Raw genomic sequence first — 19,597 nt, 5'->3', positions numbered from 1 at the left:
TTGGCCAGAGAAACCTCTGAGGCTGAGAGTTTGGCATATTTAAACCAAAACAATTTCCAAAGCAGCATGTGGCAGACGCCGTCATGCCCCAGCCATCTGCCCTGGGCACTCACCTACCCTGTCCTGCCTGGAGGAGGCTGCTGTCCATGGGCCGTGGGGCTTGGCCAGCCAGTGTGCAGGGCACAGTCTCAGAGTCCAAGTCCCCAGAAGCAGCCCGTCGGCCAAGATGGGTGGGGACTGTGAATAACTACCCCAGCTCCCTCCTCCCTCGCTGGAGAACTCCGAGGCACGTCTACACTGACTCTGGGTTGTCCAGTGGGCTAGAGCCCCAGATGCCCTTAGCGGTCACTGGCTTGATGTCACACCTTTGCTGGCTGCATCCCCGCTCCCCTGCTGCCGTGTCCTAGGATCCCCTCCCAAACACACTCAAACCCTTGTCTCAGGGTCCTCTTCTCAGGACAAGCAAACCACAAAATCCCACACCGTGGTGTCTTAACTATTTACATCGAACAAGTTAACATTTCTAGTGCAGTGGGGGCTCGAGTTGGGGCCTCATGGTTGGGAAAAGCCTCAACCATAGACTTTGGAGAGTCTCTCCAAAGGAGGTTATGTACCTCGCCATTGGATTCTGCTCGTGTGTGTGTGCGTGTGGCCACCGCAGACCTGCTGGCAGGAATCGAGGACACTGCGTTTGAGTTCTGCCTTAAAGTAAACACAGAAAGTAAATATGTTTCAAAGGGAACAGTGACACACAGAGGCACTCTGGGAGCGGGCGGGTCATCCAGGATGGCCAGGCGTATAGAGTCTGTGTGCGGTGGGAAGAACCCGGACTGGCAACGGGAAAGGCCAACGGCAGGCTGGCCACAAGGGCCTCACATGATGCTGCGTGTCACCACGTTGAGACATTACTCAGAGGAAAGCAGGAGTCAGAGCAGACACGGTTAGCTGCCAACTTTACTACTTATGACCAGGTTCAGCTGCAAGAGGTAAGGAACCGGAAATAAAAGGTGCTTATGTCTACCTCATGTAAAAGTCCATCGGTAGGCACCCCGGGATGTCAGGGAGCCAGGTGCCTCCTCTCTAGTTGCTCTGCTGAGGAGACTTCTGTGTCAAAGATGGCCTTGTGGTCCAATGAGGCTGCTGGACACGGGGGGCGGGGGTGGGAGGTAGGGGGGAGGGCTCGCTGGATAAAAAAAATACAACGTATTCAGTTAAATTGCAATTATTTCTATTTCAGGTAAGCAGCAAATACTTTGAAAATATAACTCTGTCCCAATGATTGCATGAGACATACTTAGACTAAAGAAAGTACTCATTGTTTACCTGAAATTCAAATTTAACTGCCATAACAAATTCCCATAAATGTAGTGGCTTAAAGCAACACAAATGTATTCTCTCACAGTTTTGGAGGTCGGAAGCGTCAAGCCGTGTTTCTGGTGGAGGCACTAAGGGAGAACCCATTTCTCTGCCTTTTCCAGCTATTAGAGGCTGCCTGTGTTCCTCAACTTGTGGCCCCACAATCACTCCAACCTCTGCTCCATCATCACATCTCCTGACCCTGACCCTCCCGTGTCCCTCTGATAAGGATCCTTGTGATTATATTGAGCCTACTGGGTAATCTAGAATAATTTCCCCATTTCCAAACCCTTAATCACAGCTACAAAATCCCTTTGCCCTCTAAGGCTTCTGGGGGTTAAGATGTGGAGATCTTTGGGAACCAATATTGTGCCTACCTTAGAAATGCACAAGTTGTCCCCAAAATAACTTGCTGATTGAATGATTAAATCATGTGGACCCCAATCCAGCCACCTTCATTCATTCATCCATAAACAGTTACTAAGCACCTCCTATGTGCTCTGGGTATAGAACGATGAATGAGACAACGTCTCTACCTTCATGGATGCACATTCTACCTGGAGAAAACAAGATGCCAAGTGAACAAACTCACGTGAAAACAGACCTTTCCTTTAAAAGGCGGAGCCTAATTCTTCTCTCCTTGAGTGTGGACTGAACCTGTCATTCATTTCTAAAGCAATTGTATGTAAATCAAGGGAAAACTGTATTTTGTTTGGAAGTTCACCATTTCAAAACCACATCACCACCATTTTTTTTAAATATATTTTATTGATTTTTTACAGAGAGGAAGGGAGAGAGACAGAGAGCTAGAAACATCGATGAGAGAGAAACATCGACCAGCTGCCCCCTGCACATCTCCCACTGGGGATGTGCCCGCAACCCAGGCACATGCCCTTGACCGGAATCGAACCCGGGACCCGTCAGTCCGCAGGCTGACGCTCTATTCACTGAGCCAAACCGGTTTCGGCCACATCACCACCATTTATGCCAAACATGGTTGAGTCACCAAAACAGCACCTCATCTGTATGGTAAGCCACTTCAGAGACTAGGTCATAAAAATCACTGTGGCCTCCTATGATCGCTCTCTCTCTTCTTCTCTTGGGCCACTCGCTGTGGGGAAAGTAAGGTGCTGCATCAGGGACACACTCAGCAGCCCTACAGCGGGGTGAAGAACTGGGATCTCCAACCAGCAGCCCTGTGAGGGAGCCACCCTGTGGGCGGCTCCTCCAGCTCCAGGCAAGCCTTCTGATGACCTGGCCCCAGCTGACAGCTTGACTGCAACTTCATGAGAGATCCTGAGTCAGAACCAACCTAGCTGCTCCCAAATTCCTAACCATAGAAATGATGAGATCATAAACGTTTTCTTCCAAGCCACAAAGTGTTCAGGTAATTTGTTATGCAGCAAAAGATACCTAGTACACAGATACACACACACCACCATTTCAAATTAAATTTAGTGCAACAAGTGAAGTAAATCAAGACGATGTGGAAACAAGTCGTGGGAGCAGGGGCGATAAGACTGGGAAGTTAGTGACAGCCTCCCTTGCCAGTGACTTTGAGCTTCGAACAGAATGGTGGGAAGGAGCCAGCCAGCAGGGCTTTCCAACCCCAATAGACACCACACACCCCTTTTTATAACCACTAGGTCTCCATTAACTATTCAGAAATGAAATCCATAGGCAATTAAATCTTCCCACACACATAATTTTTTAAAAAAGATAATGACCTAACAAAGATGAAACAAAAGGAAAGCAATGTATAATTTGCAAATTTTATTATGATGTATAAATGCTCAGACACAATTACTCTAAGTCTAAGCCTTAGAGTCTAAGGGATACAATAAAGCAGCCTGATGCGGGAACCTAAAAGGAGAATCCCTTGAATGGTGACAGCTACAAAGCAGACTTACCAGGGTGCGGTGGTGGCAACTCAAATACCATGGCTGGAGTAAATGGCAGTGATGTGGTTTTGAAATGGCGAACAACAGTTCCAGACAAAACAGTTTCCCCTTGAATTACAATAATAGTTGCATTCCTGGAAAATTCCACACATATTAAAACAGGATGAGAAGTGCTTTGTGTTTATATGTAAAGCAGATGTAGGTTCTAGGTTTAGATCATTCTGAACAGGTTTCTCCCCTACAGGGATGTCTAGTCCAGCCACGTGAGACACGTGTAAATCTTTGCCATTTGGATTGTCCCGCTCTCTACAGGATGTTGTCAAGCATTCCTGCTCCCCCCCCCCCATCATAACAATAAAATTACTCCCCCCACAAAATTTCAACATGCCCTGGGGGGTCGCACTGCCCTCACTGAGATGCACTGATTGAGAGGAACAGGGATGCTTCACCCAAGCCTTTGATGGAAACAAAAAGGGAATCCAGTGTGGCTGGAGAGTCCTGGGGAGGAAGAGAAGGAAAGGGGAGAGAGAGGTTCAGGCAGAGAATTCAGCCAAGGTGAGACACAGGTATCCCCTGCTTTTCAAAAGTTCGCGCTCCTCAGCTTGGCTTTTACTAGTACAAAAGACCTACACTGGTACTTGTTTTCCTTAACCAAAAGAAATCCGTAAAGCAAGACGGGAGCCATTATAGAGGCAGTGCACACCCTCAGCAGTGAGAGTGACACCACCAAGCTCCTCCGGGATCCACATGCAGCAAGCAGCTCCACATCGAGCCCCAGGGCTTTGAACTGTGACTGTGAGCATCTGTGTTTCACCCTCATTTATGTCGTGCATCCATCACCAAGATGTATCCTAAGGTATCAGAAGAGCCTCAGAGAGCGCTAAGGGGGTTCTGCTTAGAGTAAAACTGGACATACTTAAGTGTTTTGATTGTGGTGAATGAAATAAAGGCATTGAACTTGCCTGTGTTGGCCATTCATACCACTTACACACAGAGAGAGAGAATCTTGAAAGCTGCCGAAGTTACTACTGGTTCTGCTAGTAGCAAAGTGGTTTCCATTAGCCAGCACCCAGTAATAGATAAAATGGCAAGTCTATAGCTTGAGCGGATTGACGGGTGCACAACATGTGGTGTTCTGCTAAGTTATCTGGGAACACTCAAAAAATTTCCCATATACATTAATGGTAATTGCTTCTTCGCCTTATGCCATTTCAGCTTACGTAAGGTTTCATAGGAACGTTCTAATTCCAGCTAGCAGGAGAAACTTTCCCTTAGATTCAATGCCAAGGGCCCTGGGGAGTCCTGTAGGGTTTTCAGCAGGGAGTGACATAGCCTGACCTTGTTGTGGGGGGTGGCTCAAAACTTGTTAGTCAGAGGGTTGCACTGCACTTCCCAGAGAGTTTCACACATTCAAGCACTCATTCATTCAACACATAAGGATTAAGGGGTGTCCCGTGCTGTGTAACAAACTACTCCAAAGTGGAGTGGCTTAAAAGAACAATCATTTGTTGTTTTCTGCTACTCTGTGGGTTGGCTGGGCAGTTCTGCTGGTGTCACCAGGCTTACTGAAGCTGCTTTATGCAGCGGGTGGGTCAGCTGGAATGGTTGGGCCTCTCTCTCCGTGTGCTCTTTCTTCCAGATGCTTCCTGAGCACCCAAGACTTCTTGATGCACAGGCTCTGGACCACACACAGCCTCACTTCTATCACATCTATTGGTCAAGGCAAGTCACAAGGCCACCCCAAAGAAACAGACTCCACTTTTTAACAGGAAGAGCTATAAAGCCACATTTACAGCAATGGAATTCATGGCCATGAAACATTCGACCTGGCTCTGGACCAGGCCCTGGGGATACAGTCTGCCCTTCTGTGGCCTATACCTGGCAGATCACAAACAAGTCAACAAGTTAAAAAGGTCAGAAAATGCAATGAACACACCAAGTAGGGAAAGAGGGGCTACTTTATTTTTTTAATTTTTTTTAAGTTCATGTGGCTTTGCACTTTTTAAAAATATATATGCTTTTATTGATTTTTTTAGAAAGGAAGGGAGATGGAAAGAGAGAAACATCATCATTCAGCTGCCTCCTGCATGCCTCCCACTGGGGATGGAGTCTGCAACCTGAGCATGCCCCCCACTGGGGATCCAGTCTGTAACCTGAGCGTGTGCCCTGACCAGAAATTGAACCCAGTGACCTCGCCACGCATGGGAGGATGCTTAGTAAACAACTGAGCCACAGGGGCCAGCGGGAGAGGTGGCTATTTAAACAGGGTGGTCAGGCCCTAGCCAGCTTGGCTCAGTGGATAGAGCATCGGCCTGCGAACTGAAAGGTCGTGGGTTCAATTCCGGTCAAGGGCATATGCCTGGGTTGTGGGCTCGATCCCCAGTTCGGGGTGTGCAGGAGGCAGCCGATCAATGATTCTCTCATCATTGATGTTTCTATCTCTCTCTCCCTCTACCTTCCTCTGTGAAATCAATTAAAAATAAATAAATAAACAGGGTGGTCAGGGAGGGCCTCCCTGAGATGTTTGAACTGAGACCTGAGCATTTGAACATGCCTGCATGGGAAGTTTCTGTGGTTTCCAAGAAAGACATGTTCTTGCATGAGCCCAAAGCACCATGGCCCCACTTGGGAGAGGATGGCAGTGTAAGAAAAAGGGCTCCAAGGGGCATCACCAGTGGTGTTGTGATATCACTGGTCGTGGGATGGGGAGAAGGTGCCCTAGGGCCAGAGTATCTGTCTTCGTATACTCATTTGCAGCTGTATAACACTGGCGATCTCTGCTTCTGCTTCTGTCAGACATCACCCCAAGCCCCCTTGCCCTGGTGTACTGCACGGGGAGGAACCACAAGGTTATGAGAATAAACAGATGCACTCCAGAGGGCTATGCACTTGGGGTGGCTCTTCCTGGCTGCGCTGTGCACAGGGGTGGCACGATGCACAGAGGGTCTCCATACTAGATGCCAGGGGTCAGCTCTGCTGCACAGACAGGAGGCTTGGGCGGAAGGGGTGTGTCTTGCCAACAGCAGGGAGAAATCCCGTTTGTAGAGTGCACACGAATACCTGTCTCTCTTTCTCTCTCTACCTTGCCCTGGCTTCTCCTTCCCGTCCACTCATCATCCCCTTCATTTCCTTTACTCTCTCCATCACCCACCCTGCTTTCTTTCCATCCTTTCTCACCTCCTCCTCTTCACCTCCTCCCACACCATTCTTTGTCCCTTTCATTCCTCTGCCCTTGTCCCAACTTCCCCCTCTTCCCTTTATCCCTCTCATCTCCTCTTTTCTTCCTTCTTCTCTGCTCTTCTCCTACGCTCTCCACTCCCTACCTCCTCCCTGCCTTCACCCCTTCACTTCCTCTCACCCCAGCTCCACCCCCCACCCCCCGCCGCTTCTCCTACCTTCATGCCTCCCCTCGTCTCTAACCAGCTCCCCTCATCTCTAACCACCTCCCCTCCTCTTCCACTCCCCTGGCTGCCTCTCTCTCCTCCTTTTGCCCCTTGATCATCTCTCTCCGTCCCTGGCCAATCCTCTTTTCCCAAGCTTTCCCCCCTTCCTTCCTCTCCTCCCATCTCCTCTCCTACCCCTAACTCCACTCTCACGGTCCTCGCTGCCTCGCGGTCTCCTCGCCTCCTTTTCTATCACCCCATCGCCATCTCTCCTGCCTTCACCTCCGTTCTTCTGCCCTCCAGGTCCCGACCCGCCTTCGCCCACTTCCATTCGCCTCCCCACCCTCTTTTTCCCTGCCTGCCTTCCCCCACCTTGGCCCCGCCCCTTCCCAGCGTAGGCCCCGCCTTGCCGGGGTCACGGGGTCGACGGACGCGCGGCGGCCGCAGCGGCCCCGCCAGTCACGTGGTCACGTGACGCGCTCCAACATGGCGGCGCTGTGGGGCCGCGATGTCGCTTCCTGACGGGGCGGCACGGACGGACGCGGCGGGTGCCGACCGGGACGCCGGGCCCGCGGCCTCGTTCACCCGTTCGCTCGTGCCGCCAGCCCGCGGGGCTCCCAGCCCCCGCCGGGCTGGTGCCATGCAGGAGAGCCAGACCAAGAGCATGTTCGTGTCCCGGGCCCTGGAAAAGATCCTGGCCGACAAGGAGGTGAAGCGGCCCCAGCACTCCCAGCTGCGCAGGGCCTGCCAGGTGGCGCTCGGTGGGTGAGCCGCCCCGACCCGGTCCGGCCCCGCGCCGGCCTCCCCGCGTCGGCCGTTACCCCCCCTCGCCCTCAGCCCGGCCTCCGGGGCTCCGCCTCCCCCCGACCCCGAGTCCCACCCTGCTGTCCTCCTTCAGGACCTCGGGGGAGACGGATGCTCTGGCGCCTCGGGACTGGCCCAAGGTCACCCCGCAAGTTGTGGCGACCGGCGCGGCAGGCTCTCCCGCCTCCAGCCTTGGGGCACTCGCCTCGGCGTCCCGTTTCCTGGTTCCTCCCCTCACCCCCTCACTGTAGTCCTGCCTCGAGTCAGTTCTGCGCCCGGCGGGGGCTCCGTGCGAGCGGGCAGGTGGGGAGGGCTGGTTTGGGCAAACCGGAGGCTTGCTGTGGAAGTGCGGGTTGGAGACCGTCTTCCTCCCACTTGGGGGGCTCCACTATCCCCCTTCACGGGGGGCATGGAGCAGGCTCTCCTGCGTCTCCCAGGTATGGTGTGGAGGAGACGTGGCCCGGGCGGTCCACTCCAGGGGAGGGTCTGTGAGGACAAGGTTGCTTGTCGGTTTTATTCGCTTCTGGGTCCGCTGCACCTGCAACCGTGCCTGGCACACAGTAGACACTGATCGGATAGACCCCTAGTTACGGAAAGGGAGAGGGCGCTGACTCATAACTAGTTAAAACCTTAATTCCAACATCAACATCCTATGTTTCAGTTTAAAGCAACAGATATTTGTCACATGCGCACTGTGTACCGGGCACCGTGATGGGCACTGGGGATACAGTGGGGAACGAGTCAGACAAGATAGTTGCCCTTTTAGGAGCTTACAACTCTAGTAGGGGAGATAAGTAAATAAGAAAATTAATGAGACACCTTTGAATACTAATAAGTACTTTTGTAAAAATAAAAGAGCGAGATGTGATAACAAAGGAATGCTTTTGTTGAGGTGTCAAGAAAGTAATCCTTTCCGAGGGGTGACATTTGAACAGAATACTGAAAGGCAAGGAGCATCCCTGTGGGGTTTGGGAGAAGAGCGTTCCGGGTGGTGGGGATCAAAACGGTTGACTAGATCTGGCCTCACTGCCCCTATGCCTTTGGTTTGGAATATGTAAAAAGACCTGTTTTTCCTAACGAACTGCGTAAGCGGAAAGCTTTCTTTTCTGCAGAGTTTGAGATTGCCATCACCTTTCTCACTTTATCTGGTCCAAGGTACAGTGCTGAGATTCTTCTCTTGGGGCCTGGGAGTGGGCTTGTGAACTTTGCGCTCCTCTGGGAAGAAGGTCCCTGGCTTTCATCAGATTCCCATCAGGGTCTGGCTCCCTCAAGGGTCAAGAACTAGTGACATAGAGGTTGTTGCTTAGATAATCTTGGAGGAATTTACTGAGATTTAGACTTGCGACGCTTTTCTGTTCAGAAAAACCAAGGCTGCGTGTTGGATGTCGTTTTATCAGGAATGCTCGATAAGCACTACAAAGCAGTTTGCTAGTTAGGCCAAAAGGCCTGGTACTTATAACTCTGCTTGGAAATCTCCCTGGATTCTATCCTCTCACTGTTACTTTTAAGTGTATTGTCACACACGATTCAAAATAGTTATTTGGCAGAAAAGTCTCCATTCCTTCCTCAGAGAACAACATATAATTTTCACCAAATTGTATATCACATTCTTGGAACCTACTTATAAAATGGATCATCAAGGGCCATAACATTGAGAGCTTATTAGACATTTTTGGACCATATCTTTCTTCAGAAGTTCAGATTTTTCCAACCCATATTGTGGAATGCACATTCAGTGTGTTAGTAGTGAATGTAAGACATAGCCTGTAAAGGAAGTAATTCGACCATAGGTTAAATGAATAGCAAGTTGACATAGTGGCTCATCGTCATAAAATTGAGTAATAGGAGCTATAGTAAGGAGACCTACACTTTAGTGTTGAGTTGAACCAGCCATCTTGTTTAAGAGAGTAATTGTGTGTTGTTGCTGTTAAATAAAAATGACTGTTTTACTTATAAACAGTAGAAAACGTACAGCAAAGTGCCTAATAAGATGTCACTCTGCATCTCAAGACACAGTCCTCTTTCCAGTAAAAGTAGCCACAATAAGCCTGTGTATAAGAAGGGTTGCAATGGAGCTAGTATTTTAGAGGTTACCATGTGTGGATTATCATTAATTTTTGATAAGAGGAACGTTAAATGACTACTCAAAGTCGAAATCCTTGAATGAGAAGAGCACTTAACAGGAAACAGCCTCTGTGGTATGAGTCCAATTGTAGCTTGTCAGGGGAGGGGAGAGGGGCTGCTGGATAGGGATTAGGAGTGTGTGCTCTAGACTCAAGACTGCCTGCGTTTCCTTGCCTTCCACTTGTTATCTTTGTGATCTTGGAGAGATCACCTTCCTCAAAGGGTTATTATAAAGTTAGTTGACATGTGCAAAGAACTTGGCATGTAGTAGGTGCTCTGTAAAGGCTTGCTGCTCTTTCTTATGTTTATTATTTTAAGCTACAAACCAGAGAAACTATAAGTGCTCTGGCTTAATGTAGTATATTAACCTACATTGGTTCCTCATTCAGCAGTGGCTTTTTCTTTATTTGGTTTGTAGATGCAATAAATAAGAATTTAATTACATAACAAAAAGACTGTGTTTATTGCTAAATAAACCCAATGAAGATGGGGTGGTTGTCTCTTGTAAAAACAGTGATGATCAAAATGGAAAAAGTTTGGAGTAATCTCACTGATTCATCTCCACTAAATGCCAAATGCATAGATAGAGACTCCCAAGTAGGGGTTGTGTCCTTCCAGCCTTTATCTGGAGAAATCAGAAGAGCCGTGAGAGTATTCATCACCACAAGGACATTGTGGCTCTTTACCATGTTAACAAATTTTTGACATATAAGTAATCTTGAACCTTTCAGCCCCCTGTTGGGTAACATAATTATATCACTAAAACTCCCTTTCATGTCTTATTTCATGTCTAAGAGCCATTTTTTCCCCATGATCTCTCCTTAACTTATATTGCTGCTTTTTTTTTTAATTCTCACTCTAGGATATGCTTATTGATTTTGAAGAGAGAAATATCAATTGGTTGCCTTCCTTACATGCCTGACCAGTATTGAACCTGGAACCTAGGTATATACCCTGACTTGGACTCGAACCCACAACCTTTAAGTATGTGGTATGACACTCCAGCCCAACTGAGCCACCTGGCCAGGGCATCTGCTCTTGAACTATATGGAGTTTGCAGACTTGACAAGATAATTGAGTGCTTTTAAATTGAGCATAGAAAAATTTATCTGGAAATCTGAAAAACTTCAATGGAATTCTAACAATACATATATATAAGAGATACAGTATCTTATTTAATAATTTAATATGCACAAATGGCCAAGTAAGGGTTAAGTGTTCTATAATTGTTGTCATTATTTCTTAGTCATTATCAAGAATATGTAAAGCCAATAGTAAACATACCTATACGTTTTTCAAATGACTTTTAAAAATTGAATTTATTTTTTAGAGTAGTTTTTAGATTCACAGCAAAATTTTATTAAAGGTACAGAGAAGAATTCTCACATAGCCCCTGCCCCACACATGCATAGCCTTTCCCATTATCACTATCTCTCACCAGAGTGGTACATTTATTACAATTGATGAACCTGAATTATCATTAATGTAGACACCCAATTGAGTGACTTTTTAACATCTCATGTTATGTAGTAACTATGATATCTACCATGTACTGAGCATTTCTTATGTGTCAGGCACAGTGCCATGAGCTTTACATGCAGTTTAGTTCTTACTGTTACCCTCATTGAGGCCCAGAGAAGTTGGCCAGCATAACTCAGCCAGTAAGCAATGGAGCTGGGGCGTGAACACAGGCAATCTGGCTCCAGTGCCCAAGAACTATTACTACCATGCTGTATTGTTTCTCCATATAAAAGTTCCTTGTATATGAAGTCTTTAAACAGTTATTATACTACAATGATGTTTCTGTGCAAATGAAGTTTTAATAAAGTTTCTGTAAGTAAACCACTCAGTAAGTAAAGAGACCATATTTTCTATAGTTGGGATGTATTTGAAAGGCCTCTAATGAAAAAGATCACAACTATTTTTCCTGCAGGGTTTTACTACATAGGTCTTTGGTTTAATTTATGGACTAATGGGAAGAAGTAAATGAGGGTAAAGAGCGGGTTTCCCATTAAGTTTCATTTGAGTTATGACGTTCTTCTGATTTATGACATCTCTCTTTATCAGCCGTGAACTCCCTCATATTAATTCTGGAGTTTTATGAATTCATCAATTCATATAATTGATGTCTGTCTTTGGGTCCAGTAGGGAAAGGGGAACCAAGGCCCAGAGAGCAACTTGCCCACACCTGCACAGCCAGATGGGGAAGCAGCTATATATACAACACAGCTCTAGCCTGACATAAATGATAAATTAATTTGTAGATTTTCTACTCTGTTAAATATATGGGATTTAGAGATAAGTGGATCTTTGGAGAGCTTAGCTTGAGCTGTCTTGGTGGCAGGATGAAGGTGGAAACCAGGCTGGAGTGGGTTGAGGCATGAGTGGGAGGTAGGGAAATAGTGAGCTCAGACAACTCTTTCCCAGAGTTTGGCTGTGGTGTGAAGGGGAGGAGGAGATATGGATCATGGGAAGTTTTCTTTCTGTTGTTTTTGTCTTTTTTTTTTTTTTTTTAAGATATGAAAGATTTGTTTAAATGTCATTGGGAAGGAGCCAATTAAGGGAGTACATTCATAATTCTTAGTTGTATATTAATGTGCAAAAAACATTTAACATTTATACATCCATCTATCTGATGGTAAATTGCTTTTTCCTCCATATGATGATGATGATGATGATGATGTTCTAATTTTGATGTGTTCAAAATAACTATTCTCACTATTAGGAAAAACCTCAGTGCAAAATTTGAAAAATATAAGTTCAAAAAATCCCTAAATTGTCATAGCAGATAGAGTAAGGCTTTAAATTAATATGTAGAATAAAATATTTAATTTTAGCAAATTCTGGTATTTTGATTGGACATTTTGTTTATGAGTGCTGTATATTATAAAAGTTCTGAGGAATAACAGGACTCAGGAGCCTGACAGATTACTCTTTGTTGAAAAGCTTTATGATGATTCTTTGGGAGGAGGTCATCTCTCTAGAAGCAGCATCTAAAAATTGGATTTTGGTTATTGAAAGGTATTTATTTATTAGATTGGTGGAATATTCATTGAGAACTGAGTTTGAAACTTTGCTTATTCATTAGTCCTGTGAACCTGGGCTAATAAGTTAGCTTTTTTGAGCCTGAGTTTCCTGAGGTGATAATACCTATGCCACAGGATTATTGTAATGGTTAAGTGAATTAATGAGTGAAATTACTGACACAGTACCTGGCACTTAACAGATGGCCTGCTAAAATTCAGAGGCATTGGTGTTACCATGTTTAAAGGAGAAGGAGCTGAATGCTTGCTCTTCTCTATCTTCCCTATTCATTGGTTTATGGACCGTTTTGCTAGTCTCTGACATTTGGACACCAGAGAAGCAAGTGTTGGATGAATTTAGAGCTCTGTCCTGTGCTTGTAAATCTCAGGGAAGATTCTGTAAACAGTGCTGGGGAAAACAGTAAGACCATTCTTTATGGAAAAGAGTGAACTTGTGAAAAGCGTGTACTTAATCAGCAAGTACATGGAGTCTCCTACATAAATAGCTCAGCACTGTATTTAGTTCTCACCATTTTCACCAGGCTGAGGGGCCTGCCAGGAAAATACTTGACTTTCTTTCCAGCAGGGTTATCTTAGAAAAGAGTTTTCATGTTTGTTAATCCTGGAGTCTTCCTATAAGAAACTTCTTTTGGTTTACTGTCTTGTTTATAAATAAATCTTTTAGCTTTTTGTTAGGTATTTTATGAGGTTTTATAGATTTATAGGGAGAATAGCCTTCTTGTGCTAGGACATAAAACTCTTAAATTTGCCCTCAGCCCTAGGGAGTGGTCAGTTTATATTTGTTCTTTATATAATTCTTTTTCCTGTTGACTGAATGAGGCTGAAATTCATTTAGACAGTATTTATTTGGGTGTCACACCTGGTGTTATGATGCAAGGAAAATAAAAAAACAAGGACCCTGTTCTGTTTTCATGGAGTTTTCAGTTAATGGAGAAGAGGGGCATTGTTCAAATGATCTTGTCCTCTGGGCCATACTAGCAACTTGAGAAATCCCAGGAATGAGAGAAGCCTGGTCCTGCAAGGGGAGTGAACAAGAAGTGAGGGAAAACTTTCCTGAGGAAGTCCGGAGATCTGAATGATAAATAAAAATTAAATAGGTCGCCAAAACCGGTTTGGCTCAGTGGATAGAGCGTCGGCCTGCGGACTGAAAGGTCCCAGGTTCGATACCGGTCAAGGGCATGTACCTGGGTTGCGGGCACACCCCCAGTAGGAGATGTGCAGGAGGCGGCTGATGGATGTTTCTAACTCTCTATCTCTCTCCCTTCCTCTCTGTAAAAAATCAATAAAATATATATTTACAAAAAATATATATATATAGGTCAAGGTCAGAGGCATTTTGGCAGTATGGGGAAGCAGCATGTGCCAAGGTCCTGTGGCAACAAGGTGGTATACCTGTTAAGGAAACTAAGGTATAACTATATGTGAATTTACAATTATAAAAAAAAAAAAAAGTCAGGGAAAGAATGTTTGAGGATGAGGTGGGAGAGGTAGGCCAGGGCCCTTGGAGATCATTGTGAGGAGTTTGACTTTTAGACCAAAAGCAGTGAGACCACACTGAAGAGTTCTGAACAGGGAAGAAGGTGATGGGATGACCAGTTTTGTGTTTTTGGAAAGATCACTTGGGCCATTGTGTTCAGAACATCTTAGAGCAGGGATGGGGAACATCTGGCCCGTGAGCCATATAGGTCCCACGAAATCATTTGGTCTGGCCCTGCCAAGGCATTAGGGGTGAGTTAATTAAATATTTGACCAAATATAGCAGGCTAATTTTTAAGTTGATAGTTTTATATGGCATGCATATGATGTTATAAATATCCAAATGGCCCTTGGCAGAAAAAAGGTTCCCCACCCCTGTCTTAGAGGAAGACCAGAGAGTGTTGACACCATCTAAATGAGAGATGTTAGTGGCCTGGACTTAGAGTGGTGACAATAGAAATAGAGCAAAATGAATGGTTTTCCCATTTGCTTAGAAGGTAAAGCTAACAAAACCTGCTAATGGATTGGGTATGAACTTGAGAACGAGGATTGCTAAGGCAATTAAGTTTCTGACTCACCCAACTGGATGGATGTTGGTTCCGTTCTTTAAAATGGGAGTGTGGGAAGAGGAGGGGGTCAGGGATGAATTGGGACTTGAATGTGTTGAGTATTACCTGCCTTTGAGCATCCAATTGGACAGGTGGAGTGGGAAGTGGATAAATATATGAGCCTGATGTTCATAAGACAAGCCTGGACTGGAAATCGAGATTTGGGAGTCATCAGAGTCTGGGTGGGGATCGAAAATATAGGTGAGGGTAAGACGGCCTGAAGAGAAAGAGAGAGTAAAGGGAAGGAGAGGCATAGGGAACTAGGAACCCAGCCTGCTCTGGCTGAGTAGAGGAAGTTAAGTCTGTAAGGTAAATGAAGAAGAGATGGGCTGGCAAGAGGCGGAAGGCAGATGAAAATGTGTGCTTAAGAAGTATAGAAAATTTCAAGAAGGGTGAGGTCAGTAATAAGGTCAAATGTTGCAGGGAGCTCAGGTCAAATAGAGACTGGAAAAATGCCTATCAGATTGAGTGGTATGTGGGTGGATTTAGCTTGAGCTGTTTTGGTGGTGTAGTGAAGGTGAAAGCCAGGCTGGAGTGGGTTGAGGCATGAGTGAGAGGTGAGGATACAGGCAGTGAGCACAGACAACTCTGACATGGAAGTCATGGAAGTTGTATTGTGTAGAGGTGTGTTGTTTGTTTGTTTATTTATTTAAAGGTAAAAGCTTGAACTTGTTTCAGTGTTATTGAGAAGGGAGCCCGCTGAGGGCAAAGGTTAAATGCAGGAATGAGAAAGGACAGTTTATTCAACAAGTATTGAGTGCCTACTCCATGCCTAGGAATTCTTAGGTGCTGGGAATTGAACAGTGAAGACAACAGGCAAAAGTCTCTGGTTATAAAGTTTATATTCTACTGAGGAAAACCAATAACAAATGGACTGATACATTATATGTCAAGATTGGTAAGTACTGTGAAGAAAAATTAGAAAAATGAGTCAGAATAAACTGAAAAAATAAAGCAGGTGAGATACAGAATGATGAGCAGTAGGGATGACAGTTTTAGGTGGTGAGGGAAGGACTCTGAAGGGGTGACATTTGAACAGTGATCTGAAAGAAGTGAGGGGGGAAGCCATGTGGCTATCTGGGGGAGGGAGGGCCTTCCAGGCAGCAGGAAAAGCAAGTGCAAAGGCCCTGAAACAGGAAAGCCCAACAAGCAGGCTGGAGGCAGGCAGTAGAAGGTGAGATCAGAGGGATAGCAGGGGGGCCAGATCTTATAAAGGTTTGGAGGCCCAGGTCATGATTTTGGATTTTACTCAGAGTGAGATGAGAAGTCAGTAGAGAGCTTTGAGCAGAGGAGCATATATCATCTGATTTACATTCCAAGGGAATCCCTCTGGCTGCTGTGTGGAGAAAAATGTGGGGAGGGAGGGCAGATTAGATCTGAAGCAATAAGACCAGTTAAGAGGCGGTTATGATGGTCTGGGTGGGAGATGATGGTGGTGGCCTGGTCAGAAGTGATGAGATTCTATATAATACGGAAAGCATGAAGTCCCTGAGAAGGCAGGTAGGGATGGGCGACTGCAGAACTGGAGGATTGGACACCAACTGTCTTCTAGCAGGAGTGGAGGTGGTGGGTGCAGAAGTAAGTCAATTTGCAGGTTTGCTAACAGGAAATAGAGGGAATCTCCTTGTGGCAGCTTCTAATTTCTGTGTGAAGTAGGGACCACTCCATCGATGATGAGTAAAGAGTGGTGATGATTAGGAGGGAGAGATGGGGTGTTTAAGGAGAGCAGAGAAATGTGCAGTAGTCATTGCAGAGCGTTAGAGAAGATGGGCTTAAGTAGCAGTATTTGGGGTGCTGATTATGGCGTTATAGATCTACCAACTTGGTCTGTTGTCAGAGGTCTGGTTTTTAGGTGGGAACAGGTCAAAAGGAGATGGTAGTACAATCTAAGTTTGGAATTTTGCCAGCAGTTAAGAGTAAAGGTCAGAGAGGGGGGGGGGGGGCGGTGCACAAAGCTATCGATTGCATATCATTCAGATAACAGTCCTGCTAATGGATTCTGTCCTGGAAAGTGAAGATAGGGGAAGCCTGATATATTAGCCTTGTCAAAGTTTGACAGGCCAAAAGTAGGCCCTGCTTGCAGTTGAGTAGGTCAATTGGAAGGAAAGGAGGTTGTGGGCAGAGAGCAGGAAGGAGTTGGAAGTGCCACCATTGCACATGGGGACAAGATTCACAGTGTCACCAGCCACACCAGGGTGGTTTAGAGTGAAGGAGATCATTGGAGGGGGAGTTGAAGGAATTGAAGGCAGCATAGTAGAGAGGGGTGTGGCAGGTCAGATGTGTGAGGAGTAGTAAAGGTTTGAAGGGATGTTGTGGGACTTTCCGATCCCCATCCAGACTCTGATGACTCCCAAATCTCGATTTCCAACCCAGGCCTGTCTTATGAACATCAGGCTCATATATCTATCCACTTCCCACTCCACCTGATCAACTGCCTCCTGCACACCCCACACAGTGAAGGCACTGTGGAGCTTGAGGAGAGAATGTGACTTAGTGCCAAAGTCTCTGATGAAGGGGGAGGTGTGACCCAAGAGGTTCATAGGTGGCAGCCACGCCCAGAAAGGATTTCCCAGGAAGACCTTGTGGCTTTTCAACTGGAGCCACTCCACCCCTCCCCACTCAGGTCTCCTTTCTTTCCGGCCTACTCATTTATTGCTTCTAATTACCCAGTTGGCAGTTGGGAAAGCAATGCCCGGTAAGAAGTGGAGCAGTAAATGGAGCAGCTGTGACCCACCATATGCTCCTCTTCCTTCACCCACCCTCTCCCCCTTCTCATCATGGACAGGTTCTGGAGTGCCGGCTCTGGAGCGGCCAGTCTGGGTGTGAATCCTGACTATACAGTAGCTCTTCCAGGCTGTGAGCATGGGCAGGTGACTTCACCTCTCTGTGCTCGAATTCCTCACCTGTATGACAGTTAAGGATAAGAGTGCTCTTGCTTCCATGGGTTGTGATGAAGACTGAATGGGCACCTGCCGCTAGTGAATGTCAGCTGTTTTGATGATGATTTCGGTTCCACTCATTTGCTTTTTTCCCTTGGCTTTGTCTGGTTCCATCTATGGCACTAGAGATTTTGCACTGTTGCTAACTCCTGTTTTAAGATAAGAGCAAGACATTTATTGACCTCCTGCTGTATGCCACATAGTGCCTTAGCCATTAATCTCACAGTACCTTTCTCATGGGGTAGTTGAGAGAATTACCTGCACCCAACTGCCGAGTCACAGTCTCTAAAGCACATGGGGCTGCCTTTTATCCTTTTTTTTTTTTTGGTTAATTCTCACCCGAGGATATTTTTTCCATTGATTTTTGGAGAGAGTGAAAGGAAGGGAAGGAGGGGGTAGAGAGAGAAACATCGATGTGAGAGAGACACGTCAATTGGTTGCCTCCCACATGCGCCCCAACCATGGCTGGGAATTGAACCTGCAACCCAGGTACCTGCCCTTGATTGGGAATCAAATCCGAGACCCTTTATTGCATGGGCTGACACTCCAACCACTGAGGGACACTGGCCAGGGCTATTATCCTAATTTTTTAAAGTTGGAAATCCAGATTCAGGGATAATTAATAACCCACCTGGCATCTTTCAGCTAATAGAACTCCATGCCAAGACTTGAACCTATTTCTCCCTGAATCACAAATCTATTTTTTTCTTCCCGTACCAGCCTGCCACACACCTTTTTCCTGTTCCTTTTCCTGCCTCTTTTTTTTTTTATTATGTATTTCAGAGAGGAAGGGAGAGAGAAAATCACTGATCAGCTGCCACCAGCACACCCCACACTGGGGATCGAGCTTGCAATCCAGTCATATACCCTGACTGGAAATTGAACTGTGACCTCCTGGTTCATAGTTCAATGCTCAACCACTGAGCCACACTGGCCGGGCTCCTGCCTCTTTTTAATGGGGGAAAAAAATATTGTTATCCAGCTACATCCAGAATCCATTAGTTGGATGATATGAAACTACTAATTTTTGACCATAAAACTGGCACTTTTATGTGGTTCAGACTAGTACTTCTCTCTACACCGCCCCCCCCCCACCACCACCACCACACCCCCCAGTCTCCACCCTGGTCCAAATCCCCATATTGCTTGCCTGGTTGGCTTCCCTGCTTCTGTTGTGGCCACCCTCCCCTTTATCCTCAAAATTGCCAGAAGGTAGGTCTGCTCAGGCCATGCTGCCTTCCTCCTCAGGCTGCCCATCATCTGGACCCCTGCTGTGCTGGGTGGAGAGGATTTTACTGTTTTTCCTTTAACAAAAAGTGGTTTAGAGAGTGCAACAAGTCCTAATTCTTATGGGAATACTTAAGTATAAATTAAGAAAACTAAAGAGAATCTGTGAACAAACGATTTGTGGCCACAGCTTCTGTAATAGTAGTCTTCTCTTTCCTGCTCACTGCGGTTGGCCCTGCTCTTCACTTAATACTGATGCTGCTGCAAGTTACTCTGGCCCTTGTTCATTCTCCTTGGAAAACCAGAGTGCACCTTCACTGTGGTCCTGCGGCAGCAGGCCAGGAAAGGGGATTGGGAGACTCCAGAGCCAAGTTGTAAAAGCCTCCCCAAGGCATCTGGAGCTCATTAGAGTAGTACAAAAACCAATGCTTTGTGGCAGTCACAGTTTGACATAATGATACCAAAACCAACATTTATATTGTTCTGCATTCACAATTTACAGAATAATTCTACGTGCTTATTTGAGAGTCAAGGTACCCAAGAGGTTATGAACATGGACTCTGGAGCCCAAATTTTGGGTTCAAGTCTCCCTCCACCACTTACTATTCTTGTAACCTCTCTGGGTCTTGTTTTTTCATCTGTAAAATTTAACAGGATCTAGCTTGAATCCTGGCCCTCTGGCTTCTTAGTTGTTCTTAGCTCTTGGGCTGAGCAACATACAACTTGTACAAAACT

At 46.1% G+C, this 19,597-nt stretch overlaps 1 protein-coding gene across 1 annotated transcript in view; it reads left to right on the top strand.

Annotated features, from left to right (window-relative positions):
- Positions 1–7,053: 7,053 nt before the first annotated feature.
- Positions 7,054–19,597, top strand: part of ARFGEF2 (ARF guanine nucleotide exchange factor 2) — an 84,324-nt gene continuing 71,780 nt past the window's right edge. The window contains exon 1 of the mRNA XM_081096602.1: positions 7,054–7,401. Within this exon, the coding sequence (XP_080952728.1) occupies positions 7,149–7,401 (253 nt within the window). The 5' untranslated portion in view covers positions 7,054–7,148. The remainder of the gene's footprint in view (positions 7,402–19,597) is intronic.

This window comes from Myotis nattereri, assembly GCF_964212035.1.
Source record: "Myotis nattereri genome assembly, chromosome: 8".
Taxonomy (NCBI): domain Eukaryota; kingdom Metazoa; phylum Chordata; class Mammalia; order Chiroptera; family Vespertilionidae; genus Myotis; species Myotis nattereri.
Note: the sequence above shows the minus strand (reverse complement) of the source record. Positions and strands in the feature narration are given on the sequence as shown.